This window comes from Chaetodon trifascialis, chromosome 16 (assembly GCF_039877785.1).
Source record: "Chaetodon trifascialis isolate fChaTrf1 chromosome 16, fChaTrf1.hap1, whole genome shotgun sequence".
NCBI classification, from domain to species: Eukaryota; Metazoa; Chordata; class Actinopteri; order Chaetodontiformes; family Chaetodontidae; genus Chaetodon; species Chaetodon trifascialis.
Genome location: NC_092071.1, coordinates 15,902,531 through 15,925,699, shown reverse-complemented (window position 1 = coordinate 15,925,699; position 23,169 = coordinate 15,902,531). Strand labels below are relative to the sequence as shown.

Here is a 23,169-nt window from a genome sequence, read left to right as displayed (position 1 = left end):
ATTGTCATTTATTTGTAGTTTAGGTCTCATATAAGCACTCAATGGTTAACTAGCAAGGAAAACTTGGAAAAGAAAGAAAACAAGAATTACATCAGTAATATTTACATATAGGGTCCCTAATATGTGGGTGGTGTATTTCCTGAGACACACAGACTGTATGTCCTACATCTTAAAAGGTTAGCAATACCTTTGAGTGTTTTCAAAATTGCATCATTTTCTTCTTCTCCTCTTTCATTGATGCACAAATGACTGCCACTCAATGACGACTCATTTCCACCCTCTGCAATCTGCACCAAAGTGCATCACCTCACCTCTCTGTGCTCATGATGTGAATGTGCATCCTCATGCTAATGCTGGTAGAACATGAAATAGCAAACAATACAAGGACCTCCTCATCAGCACACATTGCTTTGCAGCTTTAAACTGTTTGCTTTTCTAGATACATCTTGGGTTTTCACAAATTGCAGTTTGAACAATTTTCAAACTGCACTGCAACAAGCACATATTGTGCCAAAGCTGTCACCATTCTGTCTCTGAATTCACTCAGTATTAGAGTCACAGTATGGTAAACCTTTATCAACTCTAAAAGAGGGAAATATCTCAATAACTATAGGATGGATCGCCACGAGATTTTGTCCAGGGTATAAGACCCTGATGACTTTTCTTCCAGCACCACTATATATGTGTGCTTATAAGCGGTATGCCTCACCAACTATTGCATGAATTGCACTGAAATTTGGTGCAGACTTTAAGGTCCTTGGAGGACAGATTCTGCTGACTTTGTTGATCCCATCTTCATCTAGCAGCAGGTGATTTCAACAACAACAAATACCTGCAAATACATGCTAATTAGCACTAGCCAGCACAAGGAGAGACTAAACTAGGATGGTGAAAGTGGCACATTTTACCTGATTAGCTTAGCATGCGAGCGCTGTCACTGTAAGCATGTTAGCATGCTGATGTTAGCATTTAGCTCAAAGCACAATCTAAATACAGCCTCACACTGCCGCTGACAAGACAGTGAATTCTTAGGTTTGTTTAAATCTACTGTTTATTGGGGACAAAACAACCAAGTGACTCACAGATATGACTCAAAAATAAGGCAACAGAAAATATTTATGCTCCAGGAACTATTTTTTTCATGTCATGCTATTAACGTCAATGCACACAGAGCAACAGACAAATCCAGAGTTCACACACAGGATTAAATAACATCCACGCAGATGTAATCTCATCCCAGTTCAGCATCTTGTTTTACTGTGGAATTCCAGTGCACCTCTGGGTGTTCAGCACTTCTCCAATTTCCCTCCCCAGTATGAGACAGGGAGACTCACACTACATGGCTCAATTCCCACAAGCTCTCTGCCTTTCCAGTCTTTTTCACTGTCTCTCTCTGACTCTTTTTCTCCCTGTCTGTCCACTGTGCAGGGGGAGGCTGGAGGTGACGGCTCCTCTGGCAGCGATTATAAATCCACTGTGCTTCTATTATTGACGAGAAGCCTTAAAGGTGTTTATCGCTCCGTCTTTACTTTACTTAAGGGATGAGAGCAGACTGATACTTCTAAAGGCGTTAAGAGCAGCAGTGTGTGCGTGTGTGTGTGTGCGTGTGTGTGTGTGTGTGTGTGTGTGTGTGTGTGTGTGTGTGTGTGTGTGTGTGTGTGTGTGTGTGTGTGTGTGTGTGTGTGTGAACAAAAACCTTCAGCACATTTATCAACAAATAAATCCCTGTTACAAGTGACACTACCTTGATGACAAAAATAATTAGCGCAAACTAAATGACTGATGTGTGCATATAAATCCAATTATAATGTACTGGGTAGAGGTAAGAGCCTGAATGAGGTATAAAAAGAATTTAATTATTATTTAATGATTATAGTGCTCATGAGGTTGACTGGTTGAAAAATAAATCATGTCCAGTTCGGCTGCTTTCTGATGCCTGAGTGATCTCGGTTGTGTTTGCTCACTCCTGCCTTTGTGAGAGATCTTCCCTCAGGCTAGGAGGGTAGGCTATTTATAGTAGGCTCATTGTTGTTGCTGTTATGGGACAGTGTGTCCTACTTACACTGGGAGCTGATATTACATTAAAGCAAGTGTTGATGTCACAGCTCATATAAGGAATCGTTCTCGAGAGACGCAGGCATGTCTTTCCACTCTGAAGCATCTGGAGAGACACTCGTCTGACAGATGCTGCCTGCGAGGCCACCATTCACATTAATCCACCACAGTAAAGAGATTAGGATCGGATCGGCCCGACGTGACACCAAGTCACCACCATTATCTGATTGGATAACTTGAATCTAACATGGAGGCAATTTGGGAGCATTTGAAGAAACCCTCTGTACCAACGTGAAAGGCTGAGAAAAAAAAGCAAATGTTCCTTAATTAATGAAAATGTTCTGCGCTGTCACTAAAAATATTCCCTGGCGTCAGAGGAAATGAAGACAGATCTGCAGTGAAGGTCAGGGTAAAACTCGCAAGGCCAGCAATTATGAAGATCATTATGTAGAGGGCAGAAGCCCTTACACACAAATATCTCAGCAAAGAACAGAAGGTTAAGATGTGCTCCACATTAACGCTTCACACACACAGACAACAAACTCTATCTGTGGCCTTAACAGTTTTTGTAACACGTTGCTCTTCTTTGTGGCTGTTTACAGGAGCTGCAACAACCCAAACTGAGAAGAAACACGCACCTTTAAGTGCATTTTATTTGTGTCAAGCCCTCATATCTAAACAAAGACCACAAAAGCGAATGACATGAGCGTTTTCAAATCCCTCCACTGTCTGTTTAAGGCACGCTTACTCCATAAAGGTTAGGAGAAAGATCAGCTTCATGGTTAGGGGAAAGCAGCATTGACTGCCGGTGAGAGACTGGACAGGCAGCACAGAGCCAAACTCAGTCTGCCTCTCCCCTGACCCCTGACCCCTGACCTCTCCCAAAGAACTTTTAGCACTTACATAACAAAATCAAACTGCTTCAGGTTTTTCAGTCTAAGAGAGGACAGCAATTTTTTGTAAGCAGGAAAATAAAAACAGGGGTTTGGTTGAAGTGACCAATGCTGTCATTCTTCCGGCAAGAGCAGTATTTAACTAGTCTAATGTTCATATGCCTTTTAAAGCATTGTGAGGGGACTATAATTTGGCTACTAAAATGGCTACTTCAGCATAACATTGGGAATGAGGTCTTAAAGATTTAGCTCAGGACGAGTCTTAGTTTCCTAAGAATCTGAATTTTTTTTAGTTATTTTATTTCAATTTCACGTCATGTCAAGGGCCTTTTCCCTACAGCTTCTTACCAACTGAAGACAGCAGTTTCATAACGTCTTCAGTAGTTCTGTAGATTATATTTATACATCACAGGTGGGTGTGAGGCTTCAAATTCAACATGCAACATGGACACATCCGCATACATAAGACATAAATGTGCATTCACACTTCCAAGTGCTATTCATCTTACAATCACACATACGGTGCTCATAAGCACCACTCATCCGTCATCCCGCAGAATGAGATATTATCAGCATTCAGCTATCTGACTAAAGGTCCGTCCATTTGCTTGAGGCAAGTTTAGTAGATGGCTCAAAAAGAAAAACAGATGAGAAATCGAGGCATCTATTCAACTGCACCAATCTTCAGAGACAGTCCATTTAAAAATTCATTTTCAAGGCAAAATGTGACCACATGTGAAACATAGCCTCTGATCCTCCAAACGAACACTAATGATCTTCTGAGTAAATAAACAAATTCCCAGTTAACCCTCATTTACTGCATTTTTGACAATAACGCGCTCTCTCCCGTGCAGCCGCGGTGCACGCAGCAGGGATTAGCGAACGATGAATCTGAATCAAGACTCATGTGTGAAAACTGTGGCTGATGATCACCTAGGAAACAAGGATGAGGAGGCTGTTTAATTCCTCCACGTGAATTAAGCCCAGGTGACCTCAAACAACGTGCGCGCACCAAACACAACAAATAACAAGCCTTAATTGAGTGTGCCCATCTCGCCTGTTTTAACACCACCTTCTAAATGAGAATGCTGAGATCTGAGGCCATCATGGCGCACTCCAGGTGTTTCGGGAAATGATGAAAAAGAAATGAAAAGTGGGCATCAGTGCGAGCCAGGAGAGTGCCTTATTTCACTGAGTGTGGAAATGGAGTTGCTTTACAAGGCAAAAAAGTTAGAGAAGACATTGTGTTCAACTCATTTAGAGACAAAGGAACACGCAGAGCTCAAGGCTGAATGAAAGTATTCAAGGAAATGTTTCCAGTGTGTTATTTTTCTCAAACGAAGCGCGCTGAACCACAAGCGTGTGTCGGCTCAATACCTGCTCCAGTATGGAGTTGATCCTGTTCACCTCACAGTCAATGAGAAAGCGTTTCTCCTGCCGGCGGTCCATCTCCTCGATGATGCGTCTGTACTCTGTGGGGTCCACGATGTTCCCCACCGAGCGTGCTGTCACCTGCCAGTTATTGGCTACGGCTGACTCCATGATGGCCTGGAGGATTGCAAAACCTGGAGGAGCAGAGGGAGAAGAGCCCCATCACACAACTGTCTTTGTTGTTTCAGAGCACAGCAGCAGGTAAATGGTACACTGAGAATCCAAATAGCTTTACAGAAGAGTGGCAAGGGCATCCTGGCTTTCAGCAATGGTTAACGACATGTTTAAAAGCTGTTAACCAGCTTTATGTCACAACTATTAACAAACCCAGAATGCACTGTTGAAGTGTTTATCTCGACAATAAAATCACCTTGGAGGAACATACTGGCAGCTATGATAGTTTTGAGTAATTTATCAAAATAAACGGAGACAGACAGCAGGTAAACAAGGTGTTCTGCCGAATAAAATACGTCTGATCTGTATCCACTTGGGTGTTATTCAAACAGTCCCCAGAGAGTGAAATATGAACAGTTGCTAATCAGTTGTGATTTTTCAATCTGAATCCAGACAAAGGCTGAAAATCACCCTTTGGGACTTGTTTTTCTGACTGCACATGAATTAAACATGAGCCTCATGCTCTTGCAATATATACATTTACAGCATGTATATTTATATATTTCTGCTGTCAGATACAAAAATCTATTTTAGAGTTAATATCAGAGAGGCCTGGCAAAAGTTTAGGGAGGCGGTGTAGGAGAAATTCAACAGACGAAGCAGATTCGGGAATAAAAGATGAGATGGAAAAAGAGTCCACAGAGAGGTCGATATCCTCACAAAAGATTAAGTTAAAGCTGCGGCGCACATTAAAAAGATGAGAGGTCACAGAGTAAAATTAACCAACTATTAACTGGGGAGTGGCTGAGTGTCCCATGCTGCCTTAGCAGTGTGTCGCAGGAGGCCGCATCACTTATCTCTTTCCTGCCTCACTGAGGACTTCAAACTCTCAAAGAGCAAAGACACAACGATAAGACGTGTCGCACGTACTCCAGCAAATGTGATGAAATGCTAAAGAAGCAGTTCAGCAAGCACAATTGGAGCAACTCTGTGGTGTGTTTACTTTGCAGAGCTCACTGTGCCGTGTGATGAATTGGTAGCTGAGGAATATGAAAGGAAGAAGCTGAGCTAACAGTAACCTGGCTGAGCAGTGACACTGAAAAGCCAAGATAAACCCGCAGGAATTTGGATAGTTCCACTGACAGTTTACTAAGAGGGTTAAGATACGTGGTCAGCAGTCATGATGGGCCACAAAGGCAGTTTCTAAATCAAGAGACAACACTGACTCCAGCTGAGAACAAAAGAAAGCAGAAAGCTTTTGTTATATTTGTTTGAAATAGTTAAGGTGAGTGAAGTCATTTGTGGCGTCTTTTTTTTACATTCCCTTTGGAACAAGAGTTTTGGCTGGAAAATGAACAAGAGCAGCCATCAGCCTATCAATTTCCCTTCAGAAACAACTGATTCCCCTTCAATCACTCTGCTTGTTCATAAAGTTTTGTTTGTACTGAGCTTATTGTTTTAAGCAAGAAGCCATTAATCAGCTACTGGATGGCATAAGTAAATTTGGTGCACTTAAAAGAAAATGAAGGTGAACTGTGTGATTGCTGGGATTGTTCCAGGAAGCCACAACCTCCTGCAGAGCTATTTGAAGGTTTCATGGAGCAGATTCAACACAACATCTGTTATGTGAGGACAAACTCACTGACGTGCTCGCACACACACATTGTCCTACGAGCTGATTGCCACTAGATGATTCCAGGAGGTAAACTGAATATTCACAATCGATAACATAAAGCACTAACGTTTCAGACCTGTATCACGAATCAATAGCTAGTCAGTTAAATGCTAACGTGAAAAGACACGTTTTTAGCTTTCTTTTGAATATATTCAGTGAGCTGGCTTCCCTGACTACTAACTCACTGTGTGTATGTACATCTACATCATGATTATTCTTAATATGAACAAGATCACTATAAACACAGTTTGGCTGACTGACCTGCAGCGACAGGAAGTGGGTCATTGCCACGGACCATGTGGCTTTTTAAAGTGATCAATCTCCTGCTCTGTGCTGGAACACCAAACATCAAACTGCCTTGTTTAAGGTTTTTTGAGTTAACTTAGTTTAGCTGACTAACTGACTGACTATAGCTTTTTAAGACTGGGGGTGAATTTCATAGATAGTATTTAGTATGGGGCTGCACAGTGGCGCAGCAGGTAGTGCGCGTGCCTCACAGCAAGAAGGTCGCAGGTTCGATTCCCGGGTCAAGCCTTTCTGTGTGAAGTTTGCATGTTCTTCCTGTGCATGCATGGGTTCTCTCCGGGTACTCCGGCTTTCTCCCACAGACCAAAAACATGCTCATGCTCATGCATCAGGAGCTGATTGGTGACTCTAAATTGCCCCTAGGTGTGAGTGTGAATGGTTGTGTGTATGTGCCCTGCGATCGGCTGGCGACCGGTCCAGGGTGTACCCTGCCTCCCACCCGTTGACAGCCGAGATAGGCTCCGGCCCCCCGCGACCCCGAAAGGTATAAGCAGCATAGAAAATGGATGGATGGATGGTATTTAGTATGGTAGTGCATTTGCCATACTGTATCTTACCAAGTAGCATTTCTATTTTTGCAATATCTTGAAACCCTGAAATTAAAATGCTTATTTTTAAGAAAAGAAATAAGGCTCCATTTAACGCCCCCCTAAAATTTAAGTGACCGTACTTATTACTTCCAGTTCATTGCACATATTGAGGCTGTGAGACAGTTCTAGGTATAAACTGGGCTGAACTGCAGCCATTAAAAAATGCGTCATGTAGGAAGTGCAGTGACCCTTGAAAAGGTAACATCTTATCAAACAGAAAATATATTAACAACACTAAAACAGCCGAATAAATAACAGCTCCCACGACACATAATGACAGCCTACATTAGAAATTTGCATATTTCCATTATCTGAAGATCAGCGCACAAAACATGTTGAGTGCTGGTGAAAATGCATGGTGGCAGGAGCTCATTACGTGCTGTATTGGGTCATAACTAACGGACAGCAAGAACTGGTTTACTGCACTCAACACACCACAGCTGACTGGACTAAATGAGCAAAAGCAGTGCTGTGTTACCCTCCTGTCAGAGCGGGGATAGAACTGATGATTCCATAAAATAATGGATATTATTACGGGTGCTGAATAAGCTGGTGTAAAATGTGTTTATGTAAATACAAGTCAGCGACGGAGCCTCTCTGCTGGCATTACACAGGCTAAATGAAAACTGCTTTTCACTCTGTATCACAGTCAAGTGATGCATAACATCCCTGCAGCACAGACCAGTCTGCACTTTATTATCATGGCTACTGAAGCTGTTATATCACCTCCTGTATGTATGCTTTATTAGGTTATACAGAAAAGTAAAGTGCTTAGTGATACTTTAGACTGAGTTCAGGCAGTTTACACAGTTATCCGTGCATAATTTGTAAAGGCACGGGTGTTATAAAGTCTCATCGAGCCCTTGGACTGTTGAACACGCCCTTTAAATATTAAAGCTCCTCCTTTCTTGAATTATTAAATTGATATTGCTATTAGACCTGAATTTTAAAGTCCTCCACCCCCCTCAAAAGTGTGTTTTGCTTATTGTTACTTCACTTGGATGTTTGACCTTCACTGTGCAGAATGATGTATGTGCAGAGACACTAGAAGACTGTTTTTACCTCTATCTACCAAAGGAGGAAAGTTTCTCTGTGCTCTCTTTAAATTTGACTTTAAGATGTGCAAACATCATTTTGTACCACCACGTTTGTTTGGAAGCAAGTGTGTGTGCTGGACATCAGTACACAGTCGGAGACATGTTGTGTCCAGTAGATAAAATTTTGAAATTAACAATATTTGTATGCATAGATTCTGGATTCTTCAATAAAGGAAAAATACTTCTCATCTACCAAGAAGAAAGTTTCATGGGTTCAGCTGAATTTGATGATGAATACATCTGACTATTTGCTATGGTAACACCTATCCTACAGTAGATGTGAAGCATAACATCCTCATTTTGGGGCCACTACAAGGGCTTTTAGACTCATCCTTTGCATTCATGTCCAAATAACACAGAAAAAAATAGATGACACTGTCTGTGTCAGGCAGCGCTGACCTGCACTCCTGACTAATGTGCATCATTTCATCAGAAATATTTTAAAAAAGCACTGGCGACTGGTGACTGTTACTAATGGACATGTGAGCTGACATGTTCCCAATAGAGCTCCTAAGTATTCAGAGCACAGTGACTCAGCTGACATGTCCACCCTCCATTCCCCTGCCGGTGACCTTCACAGCGCAGCGCTCGGCAGACAGCACTCTGATCAGGTATGGCCTTTAAAGACAAGTGGCACTCGCTGGGCGCCATCCCATTAGCCACTCAGGAGTCTACAGAGGCAGACGTGTGCCCACATGTCTGATACTCAGGGAGGTTAAGGAATTCAAAAGGGGCATTAGTGTGACTGTCCTGTCTAAGTGCATTGTGAAGAGTCTGATGATAGATAAGGAGCCGCTGAGCTGACCTGAGACTGAAATCAGAATTCAGTTCTGCCATCATCCAGACTTTATCCGGTCAAACAGGCAGAAACATGTTTTCTTGTCTTTTTTTTATCAGCTGGAAGATATCAAAACAAGAACCCAGCACAGTATATCTCTGGTGGCAGAGGGGAAATGAAACGGCAGAAGCTGAGTGTCAGCTCTCCTCCCAGTATTCTGACACATAGTACTGAACACCATAAGCTGGGATATGCATGACATTTTGAGACATGTTAGTAGCTGCTTAAGAAAAAGGATTTGTAGGGATTTATAAACGATTCCCATGAGAGTTTTATTTTCGTTCCTTTTCCGTCACTAAACTAAGCTGGATATTTTGGATTTAAACATTTGTATGAGCTTGTCGATGTTAAGCCATTCAGTGTGCTTACAATTACAGATGTTGAAATAAAAGCTAAGTTTGAAAGTCCTGAGCTGAAGGAATTATCTGAACGTGACATTGAGTGTACTCTAACTTCAATAACCACGAAGCAAATGTGAAATTTCACTGTCAAAGGACATCCAGAGTCTCTTGGTGAATATTAACACTGGTGTGATTTATCAGCCGGTGCACAAATGACAATGTCTTCTGGTCCAAGAGTTTTGGTTGACTTTGTAAACAGATGGTGCGTTTTACAACAGCCAGCAGGCAGGGCGACCATCAAGGGCATTGTACAGAGTCAATTATTCAGCACAGTCCTGAAAAATAATACATATTCAAAATCAGGAGCTTATCGTCACAAGGCTATATATAGCCCGGAAAAAATGATTTCATTCCTCACACAAGTAACATGTTTTTCAGAAACAGCCTTGATGTCAGGCAAACCATGCATCACCTAAGTGTTGTGTAGTGGTGCTAAATGTCAGGTTTTACTTCATGCAAATAAAGATGGAAATCTAGCTTCAAGAACGATATCCAACTAAGGTAGAAATGTGTGTCACAGCACCAACTACAAAATACTCTGCAGCTCTGCCGGGCTTTGATCTTCTTTTAGCTCACTGTTTTAGTCTCACAGCCTGCAAACGTACGATCCATTTCAACCTCGGTGAGCAGGCAGCAAACACAACAAAGTCAGCCACAGTTTAGTTGGTGGGTTCAGCTGAACATCTAGCAAGCTGAAGATTCTCTCAGAAAGACCCAAAATTGCTGTGTGTCTACTCAGTGTGCAACTATGCAGCTGTTTGCTTAAAGCATGTCACTTTATAGCCGCTATCAGTACTTTTATTTTAACAGTGGATCACGTGATATATGACAGGGGTCACTTGTACTGATGAACGCCGACTCAGCCCTACAGGTCGCTGCTTTTGCTGCAAGCTTTATTTTGAAATCTAAGCAAACATTGCTAACCAGACAATGCATAGTAATTACTGCTAATTTGGCCGCCGAGCCCTGCTTGTTAAAAAATGATGCTGAAGGGTTGGTGCCTTAAAAGGCAGTAGGCAGTAAGAATTTGTTGGAAAATCAAGAATAACTTTGATAAAAAGACATTTATTTATCATTTATTTATTTAAAGTAATGCAAGCAACTTAAGTCAGATGAACACAGAGAGACACACAAACACATATTCATAAAGTATCTGTAGGCAGAGAACAAAAGGGAAGAAAAAGCTTTGAGTTATTGCAACATCAGATTCCTCTGCGGCTCATTCTGCACCAGCACTCAACTAGACAGCTTGCCCTTTCATCAACTCACCACTGAAATCAGTTTTGGTGGCTGCTTCTCAAAGAGAAAGAACAGAGGACAACTTGTCTCCTGAAGAGATAAGTGCTGACATGAACCAGACCTGCAACATGCTGACAATAGTTACAACGTTTTAATATCATGCAAATGAGCAGGAAGTTTCAGTGCAAGAACCACAGTCAGGCAGAGGCAGAGTGTGTCTGAAGTGTACTGAGCAAAATAAATATAAGCTGTCCCCCAAAAAAGATGTTACAAATATCTTTTCCTTTCAAGCTTCCAAGCACATTTTGTTCCATACTGTATTGATGCTCAAGTCCGCACAAACACAAAAATTGTTGAGCACACTCTGCTTTGAAGTTTGTCCACAAAATGCACCCAGAGAAACGCCTAAAGATGACGGCAATTGTTAGAGCAAGCAACACAAAGCCGAGTTGGGCTGCATGTGGGATTCTCTTGAATATATGAGCTTAGTAGCCCACACAGCACTGCCCAGGAGATCAGTATGTACTCCTCTGATATGGTGTTCTTTGCAGCTCAGAGGATTGGTTTTATAGAGCTTAGCACTATTTGGCTATTGGATTCAACTGTGAACAAAATAATATTGTAGGTTCCTCACAGTCATGTATAGCAGATTGGAACAAAGCATCTTCTAAATGGCATATTATATCACTGGCTGTTTTTCTTTAATAAATTACTTAAAAATATGTTTGCTAAGGCCTAGACTGATGAATCCTGAAGGATAAATATTAGATCAAATGTTGAACAATGCATTTACTGATGATTTATTTCCTCTGTGACAGACAGAGTTGGAAGAAAGAGACGGACCGAGGCTCTGCTGGCACCTGGCCGTGTCATTCTTTTTGAGCGTCTTGGACAGCGGCTCACATGACGGCCGAGCGTGGTGTGCAGTCTCAACTGTGACTCAGTCGTCCTTCCCCCTCTCTGGAGAAGGTGACCTCTTTAAAATCCTCTTGCAGCCATCTGAACTGTGCTGTTGTCATGGGATGCCCAAAGCTGAGCGCGACACCGGAGGGGAAGTCAGACAAAACCACTGAACCCACTTCAGAGAAATCTCCAAAAATCTCGGTGCTTATATGTGGCTCCACAAAGACGACTGTTTTCAGTGGGCAATGCTTACAGAGCCAGTGAAATAAAAAGGATTAAAACTGCCAAATGACAGTAAAAGGACACTTTTGAGTACAATTAGCCTAACAACGCCTACGCCCAACGCAGACCAATGCAGATAGCAGCTCCCTGTTCCAAATTAGCTGAACTGCAGAGAACCCTGCTCCCCCACACCACCCACTCCTGCCAAATCCCTGATCAGAGCTAATCAAACAGATTATTTCTTATCTAATGACAGCTGCATAGTTGCTCACAGATTGTTGAGCAGTTTCCTCGGGTTTCCTTTCACCTTTTATGTAAGTTTTCTTCGCAGTCCATTAAGTAATTCATGAACTTTTGTTGCACTTTAAGATGATTCAGATTCTGAAGTCATGTACGCTTAAATGCATAGAATCAGATACTGGAGAAACGCAGAATAGAAAGTATAGATGTTTGTATTTGAACCACATGCAAAGAAATGGAGCAGACTGGTTCTTGGACATCAGTGAGAGCTGCACCACAGTGACTGCCCTTCTTTTTCTGGTCTCCTATAAAAAAAACCCCTCCCATCTCTTAAGAAAATAAAAGTAGTGTTCTCTCTTGGGCAAACATAGAAGCACAAATCACATCAGTCTCTTTCATAATGCAAAAAGACTACTAGTTATAATGGCCTTGTGTTATCCTGAAAGCAAGTGTCCTGAAATAGATGAGAGACTTTCGAGCAACAACGAGAGACGAGAGTGGAAGCATAAACAGAGCTGTGGCTATAAAGCAGAGGGGCGCTCTATTAGTCACCTGGTTTCTTATCTGGCCATGTAAAGTGGTGAGGTTAGAGCGGATTAGACATGACAAGCTGGATCTTACAGAAGGAGAAGAGGAGGGGGCTCTGAATTCATGAAGTAATAAACATTCGGTGCATCTGACAGCATGTCTGACAGAGCCTGGCCCTCTGTGCCAACTGCTGGTTTCTGACGCAGAAGAGGCACAAAGGCTTTGCTGACTCCTCTGTTCCTTCCCTCACTCTTCGGCTACATACGGCTTCATTTTCTTTTCTATTCATTTGAAGATTTGGCTATTTCTTCTTCTGTGAGCAGCTGATATGTGGGGGGGGGGGGGATCTTTTCTTTAGCTAGAATAAACCTCCTGCCCCCGAAAGGCTCGGCCCCATGTGCGGCTTGAGCCGACAGGAGTGAACAGACATTTGAAAAAAGAGCAGGATAAGTGGAATCACACGCAGTGTTTAAAGATTCTGATTAGATAATCAATGATTAAAATGATTACCCTGTGGTGGCATTAGGAGTAGAGAGGCAGGGGGGAAAAGGGTAAGCATTGATTTTATATTGAGAGTAACAGATACAGCAGATATGATTGATTGAGCTCCAGGCTGCTTATTGACAAGATTTCAAGATGTCTCAGGTCTCAGATTAATTAACTCCCCAATAAACACACATGAAGGTCCTTTCTCACCGGACAAAAAACCCACTTACACACACCAACACCTGGCTTTTGTCTGAAGTGGGAACGTGTTAAATCAGCATTCATTCACAGGTCAAACGGCTCTGCATGCGTATTTAACAGCTCCAGGTCTGATCGTCGCTGATGGAAACATGAGCTGAAGTTCCGGACATTGGCTCTGTAATAACCAGGAAATTTGAAACGCTCCAACATCATTCAGTTGGCACTGAGTTACTCCTGTTCTCTGCTTTCCAGCATGTTTGCGATGTCGAATGTGACAGAGCGGAAAGAAAAACAGAAAGGCAAACTCGTCTACTGTCAATGGGAAAGGATTTACCGCCTTTAAAAAAACCTGCATATTCACTCTAATTTTGGTGTAAAAATAGTAGTGAGAGCATTACCGAAAGGCTGCTTTTTATTCCAAATGCTAAGCAAATATGCAGCAAGTCAGCCCGGGCTGCTTTTCATCACAAACATGGCAAAAGCTGTTTTTTGTCCACTGACATTTAGCTGCTTGAATGGAGCTAAATTTCCTCTTCTTGCCTACACAACACAGTTACCTGTGTCTCACTGCAGGTAACAATTTCACACCACCACAATCACATGAACCTCCACATAGCTTGCAAAAAAGTTGTTTCCCCCTCTCACTTTCTGTCAGCCCTCTAGAGGTAAACAGTGCTCGTGGCGTTTCATACTGGGCTGCAGCTCATTATACTGCCTTCTAAAGACAGGATGATCAAAGGAAAGCTGCTTCGGGCTATGATGTACAGATAACAAATTAAACTGCATGAGGAGACTATAGATTGTAAGACTTAGAAGATATAACAATAAACTGTGAGACAAAATACGCTTGTCAACCATTTGTAAACCTTAAAAAATGGGAGCTGCTGTACAGCGATAGTTTGGTGATGAGGTGCTTTGGTTTGTCGGGTATTTCACTTGCTTTATTAGCCAAAATCAGACAGTCCTGTCTGCTTATTTTATTGAGTTACCAATAGCGTTACTTCTGGCAGAGTAATGAAGTTGGGTTTGTATTGGCTGATTTCATATGTGCCTCATATTAATTGGCTCATTGAAAGCTGTGTGGTTAGTAATAACCAAGTCATATTCGTGCAGATGAACAGCACAGATGTTATAACCTGACACGCCTCTGCTGGTACACAAATGCCAACATTGTTTGGTGCTGCAGCTCCTTCCACCACTCCTCCACACCTCCTCCTTCGGTATTGTTGATTTAACTAAGAGGTAATGAGCTTGTGTGTGTGATTATGAAGAAGGATCTGCTGTCTTAGCAGAATCCATGCTGCTGCTCCGATTCTTTGAGAGCTTCCTCAAACAGCAGAGCCTTTCCCACCAAATCTATAACTGGTCAATTCTTTAATGAGGCTGTCTCTGTTTTCATTAACAGTTTCTCAGTGGATTTTCCAGTTTAGTAAGGTTTATTCATAAGGTGCTGGGCCACCATGAGCCACCGTCTCTGGTGCTACTCTATACCAGAAGGACCATTATTCTTCCTTATTGATGTTTTGCTGATGGTGGCGGAGAGAACTGATTAATTAATGTTCAAATGTCTCCCATAAATGTTTATTTTGGTTGAGAAATTGAGATTTTGAAGGCAATATCGCACGATTCACATCATTTTCATACTTATCAAACCGTCTACTCAGTGGCCCCTCATGCCTTGTATGGAAGCATCTGCATTTGTTAGATTTCTCCACTCCTTTATTCAAGTTTATCTTTTATTAGTCACGTTACTGCATGATAACTCTAGAGCACTATAAAAATACAGCATGAATGGAAGAAGAATGGTTAAAAGGTAAATTAGATACGGCTTACAGCACTGAAGGCACAGAAAGCTATGAGGGATGAGGGAGCTGTCCGAGGTCCTGAAACACTGATCTCTGCACTGTGACGCGTTCATCCAAACTAGTGAGCAAACTATGTAAAAGTTGTACCTGAAATAATCTAAATACAGATCCATCCTCTATCCTTTCTTGCCCGTTTGGCAATGTGTGCATTCGAGATTGGTGCAATGACTTTGCTCACGTACACTGAGCTGGTAATGCAGAGTTGCTCACAGTACACACTATCAGTTGCAACTCCCCTTTTCAAGCACAGAACAAAGATTTAAAAAGTGTTTGAAATTATGTAATGTCTTTCTGTAGCTACAATAGTGTATTACATTCTTTGCAGTGCAAGCCTGTTGGCCAATCTGCTCAAGGGAGAAGATGTCTTTTTTTGTCTGGAAGTAAGAATGTCCCTGACAAGTGGCTGTGTTCATTTGAGGCTGTGCTTTAAGTCTATAATTCACAAATAATCTGAAATCGTTCACGTTCACTTGCTAGAATGGTAAATTCTGGAACATGTTTGATATTGTGCATTATTAATCCACATGCATGGTTTTGTAGATGCAATAGTCCCAGCACTGCAGCGTGGGGGTCTGCAGAAAGTCTGCTGCTCACATGCTGTTCGCTGTTCTTTTCAAGCTGCACTGCCTCTGCATGCGTGGATGTGCATGGATCAGTTGGTGCCATTTTGGGCGTCTGGCTGGATAACAGAGGAGGTTTGGTTCATGCAGAAAAACTCAGAGACAGCTAACGCCTCAGCTGTATCTTCTCACTGAATGCACACCGCCCTCTGAGGTTTTCACCAATGACGTCACCACACAGCGCGCACACACGCGCACACACGCTCACAGCATGTAAACTGCCTTTCCAAACACACTCTATTCTCAGCTGTAAATTTAAAAGCAATCTGATTCCCACCGAGAATCTTAAATTCAGTCACCTCCAAGTCAGAGGGGATTCTCAAAGACATGGAGCAATGAATATGTTTTCCATAAGAAAACAAAGGAAACAAGGCACTGCTCTATTTTGAAACTTCATTAAATGTGACATAGTCCTGTGTAACCTTTGAGATTTATTTTTTTAAATAGGCAGTGTTGTGCTCTCACATTTCTCTCTCCAGTCCAGAAAAGCACCTTTCAGCCCCTGCTTGCCTGCTGTGTTACACATGTATCCCAGCCGCGTTCTCCTTTGCTCTTTCGATGTTCTCTATGAGGCTTAATAGAGTCCTTGAGAACAGAGAGGAAAACAGCTCTCCTGAAGCAAAAAGCCTGAATGATACAGTAAATCTCTGCCTGAGTCCCAATATTAGAGCCTGGGAGGAAAACAGTGTTTACCCCTGGGGGGTGGAGGGGTAGAGGGTGGGGTCGAGGCCTATTGATATGTGTCCATCTGGGAGTGAAGGTGCAGTGAGGTGTTCACAGAGTGGAACAGCTGCTTAGTGACATTCGGGCTCTCTCTCTCTCCCACTCTCTGTTAATGAGGCTGTGTGCCTGACTGCTGAGTGCAGCTCTTTAGCAGCCTGCAATTAATCAGACGTTTCCTTGCGGAGACGAAACCAACCAGACATTCAGCAGCACAGCAGTGTGATTGCACACCGAATGCAAATTGTCCGCCGTGCCGACCATCCCCATTTGTCAGGAGGGCAGGAGAATGCAGGAAAAGCTGCAGTGAAGGTTGTTAGATTGTCATCCTTCATTTTGATGGTGACAATAAGAAATTAAATATCTAGTTTGCATTATGTAGAGTTCATGAATCAGAGGACTGCATTAGATAGTGAGGATTAGATTACACAGTAAGAGCTCACATAAGTACATTTACTCAAGTACTTCACTTAAATACAATTTTGAGGTACTTGTGCTTTACTAGAGGACTAGTTACTTTACAAATTGAGATTTTGCAAAACAAATAATGAGCTCACATAATACAGTGAACTGCAGATTTCAGCATCTTTAGCTAAACATAGCAAAAAATGTGAGATAATTTTTAATGCTAAAACATATCCATCTAAAGTGAGCTAACATTAGCCACCAAAAGCCAACAGTAAACTGTAACAGAACAACTCCTGGGTGTGTTGAACTGAACAATGGTGTGCTTTTTTACTTTTCATTTGCAGGAGGAAAATTCTGCGCTACTGTCTTTTAAAAGCTACACAGTCTTGCTTTAAACTGTTCAACACTGTATAAAATAGCTCAAGTTTGCTCCACCTCAACGAGCTACGGCGTTAGAATGCTGCATATGCAGTCATGCATAAAGCAGGAATAATAAAACAACAACAATAATAACAGTAATAATAACATTGACACTGACAGGGCACTCTTCTGCATTGATACTTTAAGTACATTTTGCTCTTGAATCGTTCGTTCCAGCCATCAGAATAAAATATTTGCATTGTACATTTCTGCCTGCCACAGATTTGTTAAATTTGCACATACCATACGTATCATAAGGTTTCTATGATAGGTATCAAAGCAACACAGTTCAGATTACCAGTATATGCTTATGAACTGATTGTTCTCAGCAGGAGGAAGAAGGAATGGTGGCGGTGTGACAGCTAGACTTGACAACTGCAGCATAACACTGTTTGATTGTGATAAACATTGATAAAACCAGGTTTTTTGAACACATCTGTGGTTTGCACAAACCTTCAATGCCAATATTTATTCTGCGACTGGGGTGAACTTTCTTATACTTTTTCAAAGCAGGACTTTCACTTGTTAAAGAGTATTTTTATACTGTTGTACTGGTAAAGAATATGAGTAATTCATCCACCAGACAACCTCAATACACTGACTGCTAAAAATGCAGAAGTACTGACTTTGCTTCTCAGATGTAATACTATAGGTGCTGGACTTAAGGACAACATCAGCTCTCTCCATTCCTGCCTGTCAGAATACCTCGAGGTCATTCTAAAGGAGAGCACAAGGATGCACATGCAGACTGTAATGCAATACAATGGCCTCCCTGAGCATCGAATGGTGAACAAACTGAACGTTTTTTAATATTTCTTTAATGAAACAATGTTCTCAAAATCACCCCCAAGACACACATTAGAGGAACTGATTTTATCTGTTGAGACAATTACACCTCGTAGACATGCTTTTTAATTTCATATTTCTAGCTTTTTTTGACATCAGCGCAATCTTTGTATGTTCTTTGTTCTTCAGCTGAAGGCACGCAGACAGTGAGATCGACACTCTGCCTTAATGGTTTCTTTTAGTTTCAAATCAGCGACAGTATTATAATTCCAAAAACATTTAACACTCAGTGTATTTTGTAATGATGTTTTGATTGTCACTAAAATGCTGCATAATTTAATTCTGTAGCAGGATTAGTTAATTATTAGGATTGTTTTGTAAACTGTGATCAATATGAGGAAGGAGGAAGATTGTCCTATAAAGTATGAAGTCATTGCAAAATATGCAAGTATTATATGCAATTTGTAGTAACTTAGATAAATATGAAAAAGCCTCCTACTCACAGTGGCCAGCTGGTAATGCCCAGATGTTTCTCGGTTCAAGAGGTCTTTTCTGCCAGCAGCCATTAGCAAGTTTAATGAGGACATTTCATAGGCAGCACATTCACGATAAACAGGTGATGTTAAATAAGATAAATAGGTGAAACATGTCTTTAATGACCCGTGTGTGAAGGCGTTAAATCTGTTTTTGTCTTTGTTGTGCTTCTCTTGAATCTGTCTGGTTTCTTCAGTTTCCCCCTCTGTATCCCTCCTCTGTACCCCTTCTGTGTTTGCCAAACAATCAATTCTTCTAATGAGAAGTGGCCTGCATGAAACAGTAATAGACTCCCATTCTGTAAAAAGCAGCTGTGGGAAACAAGCCCCACTCGTTAATTAATAATCATTACGGATATGTCAGTTAAAGCAGCTTAAATCACTACAATACTGCTGTCAAAGGGAGGCATTTCCAACATGAAAGTGAAGCTGCACCTATTTGATACCGTTTCCAATTTGAAATACACGTTGAAAATTAAATGTGCAGTTCATGCATGGGTATATTAAGTGGTATCTCTGGGCATTTATTTTCTATTACAGTCAAAATCCCATTGTGCAGATACAGTTTTTATGGTAGCTATGCCTTCAGGCTATGATAAAAAAAATCCCTCTCATGGTGTGTGATGAAAGGGAAGACAGAGTCCACTTTCCCATGATGTACAGCAGGGGATCGACTCTTTCATTCTAATGATTTTTCCAATTTCAAGCTGACTGTAAGAAGCCTTTGTTCTGATAAAAGGCTCTGCTCAGATGTGGCAAGTGTCTTGTTTAGGGACAAGCATTACATGTGTCATTGTAAAATGCCTCAGCAGCATATTACTGTCATATTGTCCCACAAACTATCAACAGTCACTCACACAAGAATCTCTCAAGAGCCCCCTGCAAGTCCCTCCCCGGACCTAAACAGAGGCCTCTTCCTATAATGAAGATTAAAGTGATGTTCGGATGAGTGTTGGCTATATTGCTCCAGAGCCTTGATGGGGAGGAGTGGGCTGGGACTGGCAGCCAAAATAGGATGGCTAACTAGCCTCTCAGCAAACACAAGCTGTGCAGCATGTGGGACTCCATCCTAAACTACAGTGTTTACACTGTGTCACGTCGTGGAAATGGGCAGAGCATTACAGATGGCGGTGGCCTGTCAGCTTCGACACAGCAGGTGAAAGGCGCCAGCAATGTAAAGCAGGGCTTTAAGGGCCCCATCACAAAGTACTTCTGCGAAAGCTGATAGTGCCATGGAGAGGCTATAAACTCCGTAATGTCAACCACGCCGGCCGATCAGTTTTCAGCTTCTGCAGTCGACCAGCAAAACGGCAAAATCAATGAAACTGAGGTGTAGCTGTTTTATTTGTTTGTTATGAGGGTTCCAAGAAGCTCTTACTTCGAGGGCAAAATATCTGTTGAACAAACTGCCAAAAAAGTCGCAGAATTTTTTCTTTAAATGCACAAAATGGCTCTGTGAGAATCAGCTTCATGAGAGAGCAGTAGCTTAGACAACCACCTGGACTGGAGATATATAAAGTGAGGCGGGGGAAGTGAAAAAGGAGTGCACTTGTCCTAGAAATGCTCCATGTCAGTTTAAAAATACTTGGAATGCACAGTTTGGCACATTTAACAGCAGAGACTGCACCAAGAAAATCTCTACATCTACTGAGTCCTTTTTAAATAGAAGTAACACGACTTAAAAACGCAAATGGAATCACAAATGGTGCAGCATACGTTTGCTGGCCAGCTGCACAGGCAGATTGTTGTGCTTTTCCTCAATGCAGCCTCTCCAGATGCCCACCCTCAGAGGACGACAAAGGCCCAAGTCTGTAAATAGTTGGCCTACATGAGGGGAGTGGGGGGCCATGAGGCACATGCAGAAGTTACAGTATGTTGTGTTTCTGTCTTTATATAATCCAATTAGAGCGAAATGATAATCAGAGAGTGCCGCGGATTAGGGGCTCAGGCGGCTGGAGTTGCACTATGGCGGCGGATCAGCAGCACCTGTGAATGACTCATTCGTCGGAAGCAAGGCACTATTGACTGCCTCTGTGAGTCGCATTCAGCCACATAGTGAAGCAATTTAGGATCATTACTGGCATAGATTAAAATGTATCAGACCACTTAGAATGAGGATTGGGGATAAGGGATTTACATATTAAAGACTGATCATATACTATATAATAACACGTCTGCATGAGCAGGGCTTGGCGTGGCAATTATTTCTTCCACTTTCTCCAGCATTGAGATGTTCTGCATTACTCATCTGTCTCCTACTGAAAGTTTGTGGTGTTTTGGTGTGTGTGTGTGTGTGTGTGTGTGTGTGCGTGTGTGTGTGTGTGTGTGTGTGTGTGTGTGTGCGTTTTCCTCTCCCAGAGGGCCGCTCTTACCTCTGTCAGTGTCGTAAAGGTAGACAAACTTCTCCCACTTGTAATGGGCCAGCAGACTGAGAACAGCTCCCCGCAAACCGGGCCTCATCTGGATGACAAACTGCACGTCAGCATCGATGGGAAAGCTGGGGGTAATGAAGGAGGTGTGCAGCGCCCCACAGAAGGAGGTCAGCGTGTTCATGGACTTCCTGTCGTAGAAGCCAAAGATGGCGTAAACTCCTCTGGAGAACTGGGAGCAGACTGGTGACAGGGACAGAGAGCAGGTTCAGGTCAGGGACAAGCACAGTCATTGAGGATCAGCTGTTCTTTCAGTCAGGAGGGATGATGACAAACAGCACGAGCTGGCCTTTCAAACGAAGTGGAGGTCCAAAATTTCTAATGAAAAAACTCCTAAAACTGCTGAGTCCACTAATGACCACTGTAGGGTTAAAAACTTTAATGTAAGGTTGAGATGTGAGCAAATCCGGGATGGCATTAATCTTTTGAGTGCAGCAGAGGCTATCTGAATAAATGGGTGCCATGTGGGATGTCTGTTCCCCATGGCCATGCTCTGCTGCCCGCTGCCCTTCACTTCTCCTTGGTCTAAATGCAACTGCTTGGGTAATCAACTAGAAATAATGGGGAAATCAGTGCACTTGCCACAGCTCTTAATGGACAAATACCCTGAAACATGAGCATGCAAATGTGCAAGCGCCGGGCTGTGCTGCAGTATAAAAGATTTATAACAAGCCCTATCTGCTGCCATCTGCGGGCCTGTGAAAATGAGCTCCAGCCATAAACGCTCAGTGCATCAGAGAGTTGGTCTTACAAGGTGGTAACTATTTCATTTTATTTGTACATAATAAATGTTTTTTAATAACGCCAAGCTGGACTGGATCAGAGATATGACCCTTAATATTAGCAATAACAAGCAAATGGTGGTCAAACAAGTAGAGCTGCTCTGATATTTCTGACCCTCTGCTCAAAGCAGATTCCAACACTGTTCAGCAAAGCTTTTCAGTATCTCTAATCAGTGTTTAAATATGTTTTTATGTAACTGATTGGATTTAATGAGGTGTCTCTTTTTGAGAGTCATTGAGATACTGATTGCACTCCCATAACACTGTCTCACTCACAATGGAGTACCAAAACTTAGCAGCAGAACCAGATTTTTTTTTATCCAGTTTTGGTCAAAACCTTGTGCCTTTATTACCCACAATGCAACTCAACTACCAAGAGTTCAATCTGAGATTCGGGTGTGCTGTGCTATCAGTGGCTAATGTAGCCTCGAGATAAAGAGCGCACAACAGAGGTAAGCTCACCTCTTTCTAACTCCACACCTTCACACTTTCCACCACATTTTCAAACTTCTAGTCTTCAGACCCACGCAGACTCAAGTGACATCACTTGAGGCAAATGACATCACTTGAGCTCCCTCTGAAGCCACAAAAAGCTTCAAACAACAGACCTGTTAACAGAGTTTGATGTATCAAAGCAGTGGGGTCGGAGAGGAAATCTAGTCACTTCATGTTTTTCATCAATTAATGAATGTTTATTTACCCAACTGTCTGTTTCCTGGTTGACTTGTGACATCACCACTTTTTCATTACTGGCTGGTCGATTTGTGTGCCCTCACATAAAGTCGCATCCTAATGCTGAATTGCTAATTATTTGCTGTACAATCACAAAAACAAAGTATTTGCCAAATTGCATTTAATTAGTAAATTAAAAGTTCAGGTTTATCCTAAGATTTACTACTAGTTTGTGTTCTCTAGGAACTACATTTTCCACAGAAGCAGTCAAATGTCAAATAAAAGTTTCAAGTCAAGCACACTTTAGTGGAAAGAAACAGCTGGTTGCCTATTCCATTTATCAGAATTCATGATACATTCTGCATTAGTCATGCATTTCTTCAGCATGTGTTTTACAGTCTTACTATTTTCTAGGTGAAATTTGGCTAACACATTTTGGGAAAAATAGCAGCTAGGAGGAATTGAACTTTATAAAAGTGAAAAAAAAAAAACCACCACACACACGTCTGCAAACACATGAAAACAATTTCACAGTTGTGTGATGTGTCCGTGTGTTCAGTTGGAGTTCAGCTGTATGTTTTTCAAATGTTGCTTGTGTTCAGTTTTCATTAAGTCCATTCAGTCATCCTCACATCCTCGACAGCTCGGTTCAGTCATCTTTCCCTCACTCATTTTATTCCTCCTCTCAGCCTTAACTCCTTTATTAGATCTGCTG

The 23,169-nt window shown here is 42.0% G+C and overlaps 1 protein-coding gene across 5 annotated transcripts in view; it reads right to left on the bottom strand.

The window, feature by feature from the left end:
* Nucleotides 1-23,169, bottom strand: part of gria3a (glutamate receptor, ionotropic, AMPA 3a) — an 81,251-nt gene that overhangs the window by 45,629 nt on the left and 12,453 nt on the right. For all 5 annotated transcript variants that reach the window (XR_011603168.1, XR_011603167.1, XM_070982569.1 and 2 more), the window contains exons 3-4: nt 20,944-21,183; nt 4,326-4,513 (exon numbers count right to left, since the gene is read on the bottom strand). Coding sequence is in view for 3 of the 5 variants with exons in the window: in XM_070982569.1 (XP_070838670.1) it covers nt 4,326-4,513; nt 20,944-21,183 (428 nt within the window). In the remaining 2 variants the exon portion in view is untranslated. The remainder of the gene's footprint in view (nt 1-4,325; nt 4,514-20,943; nt 21,184-23,169) is intronic.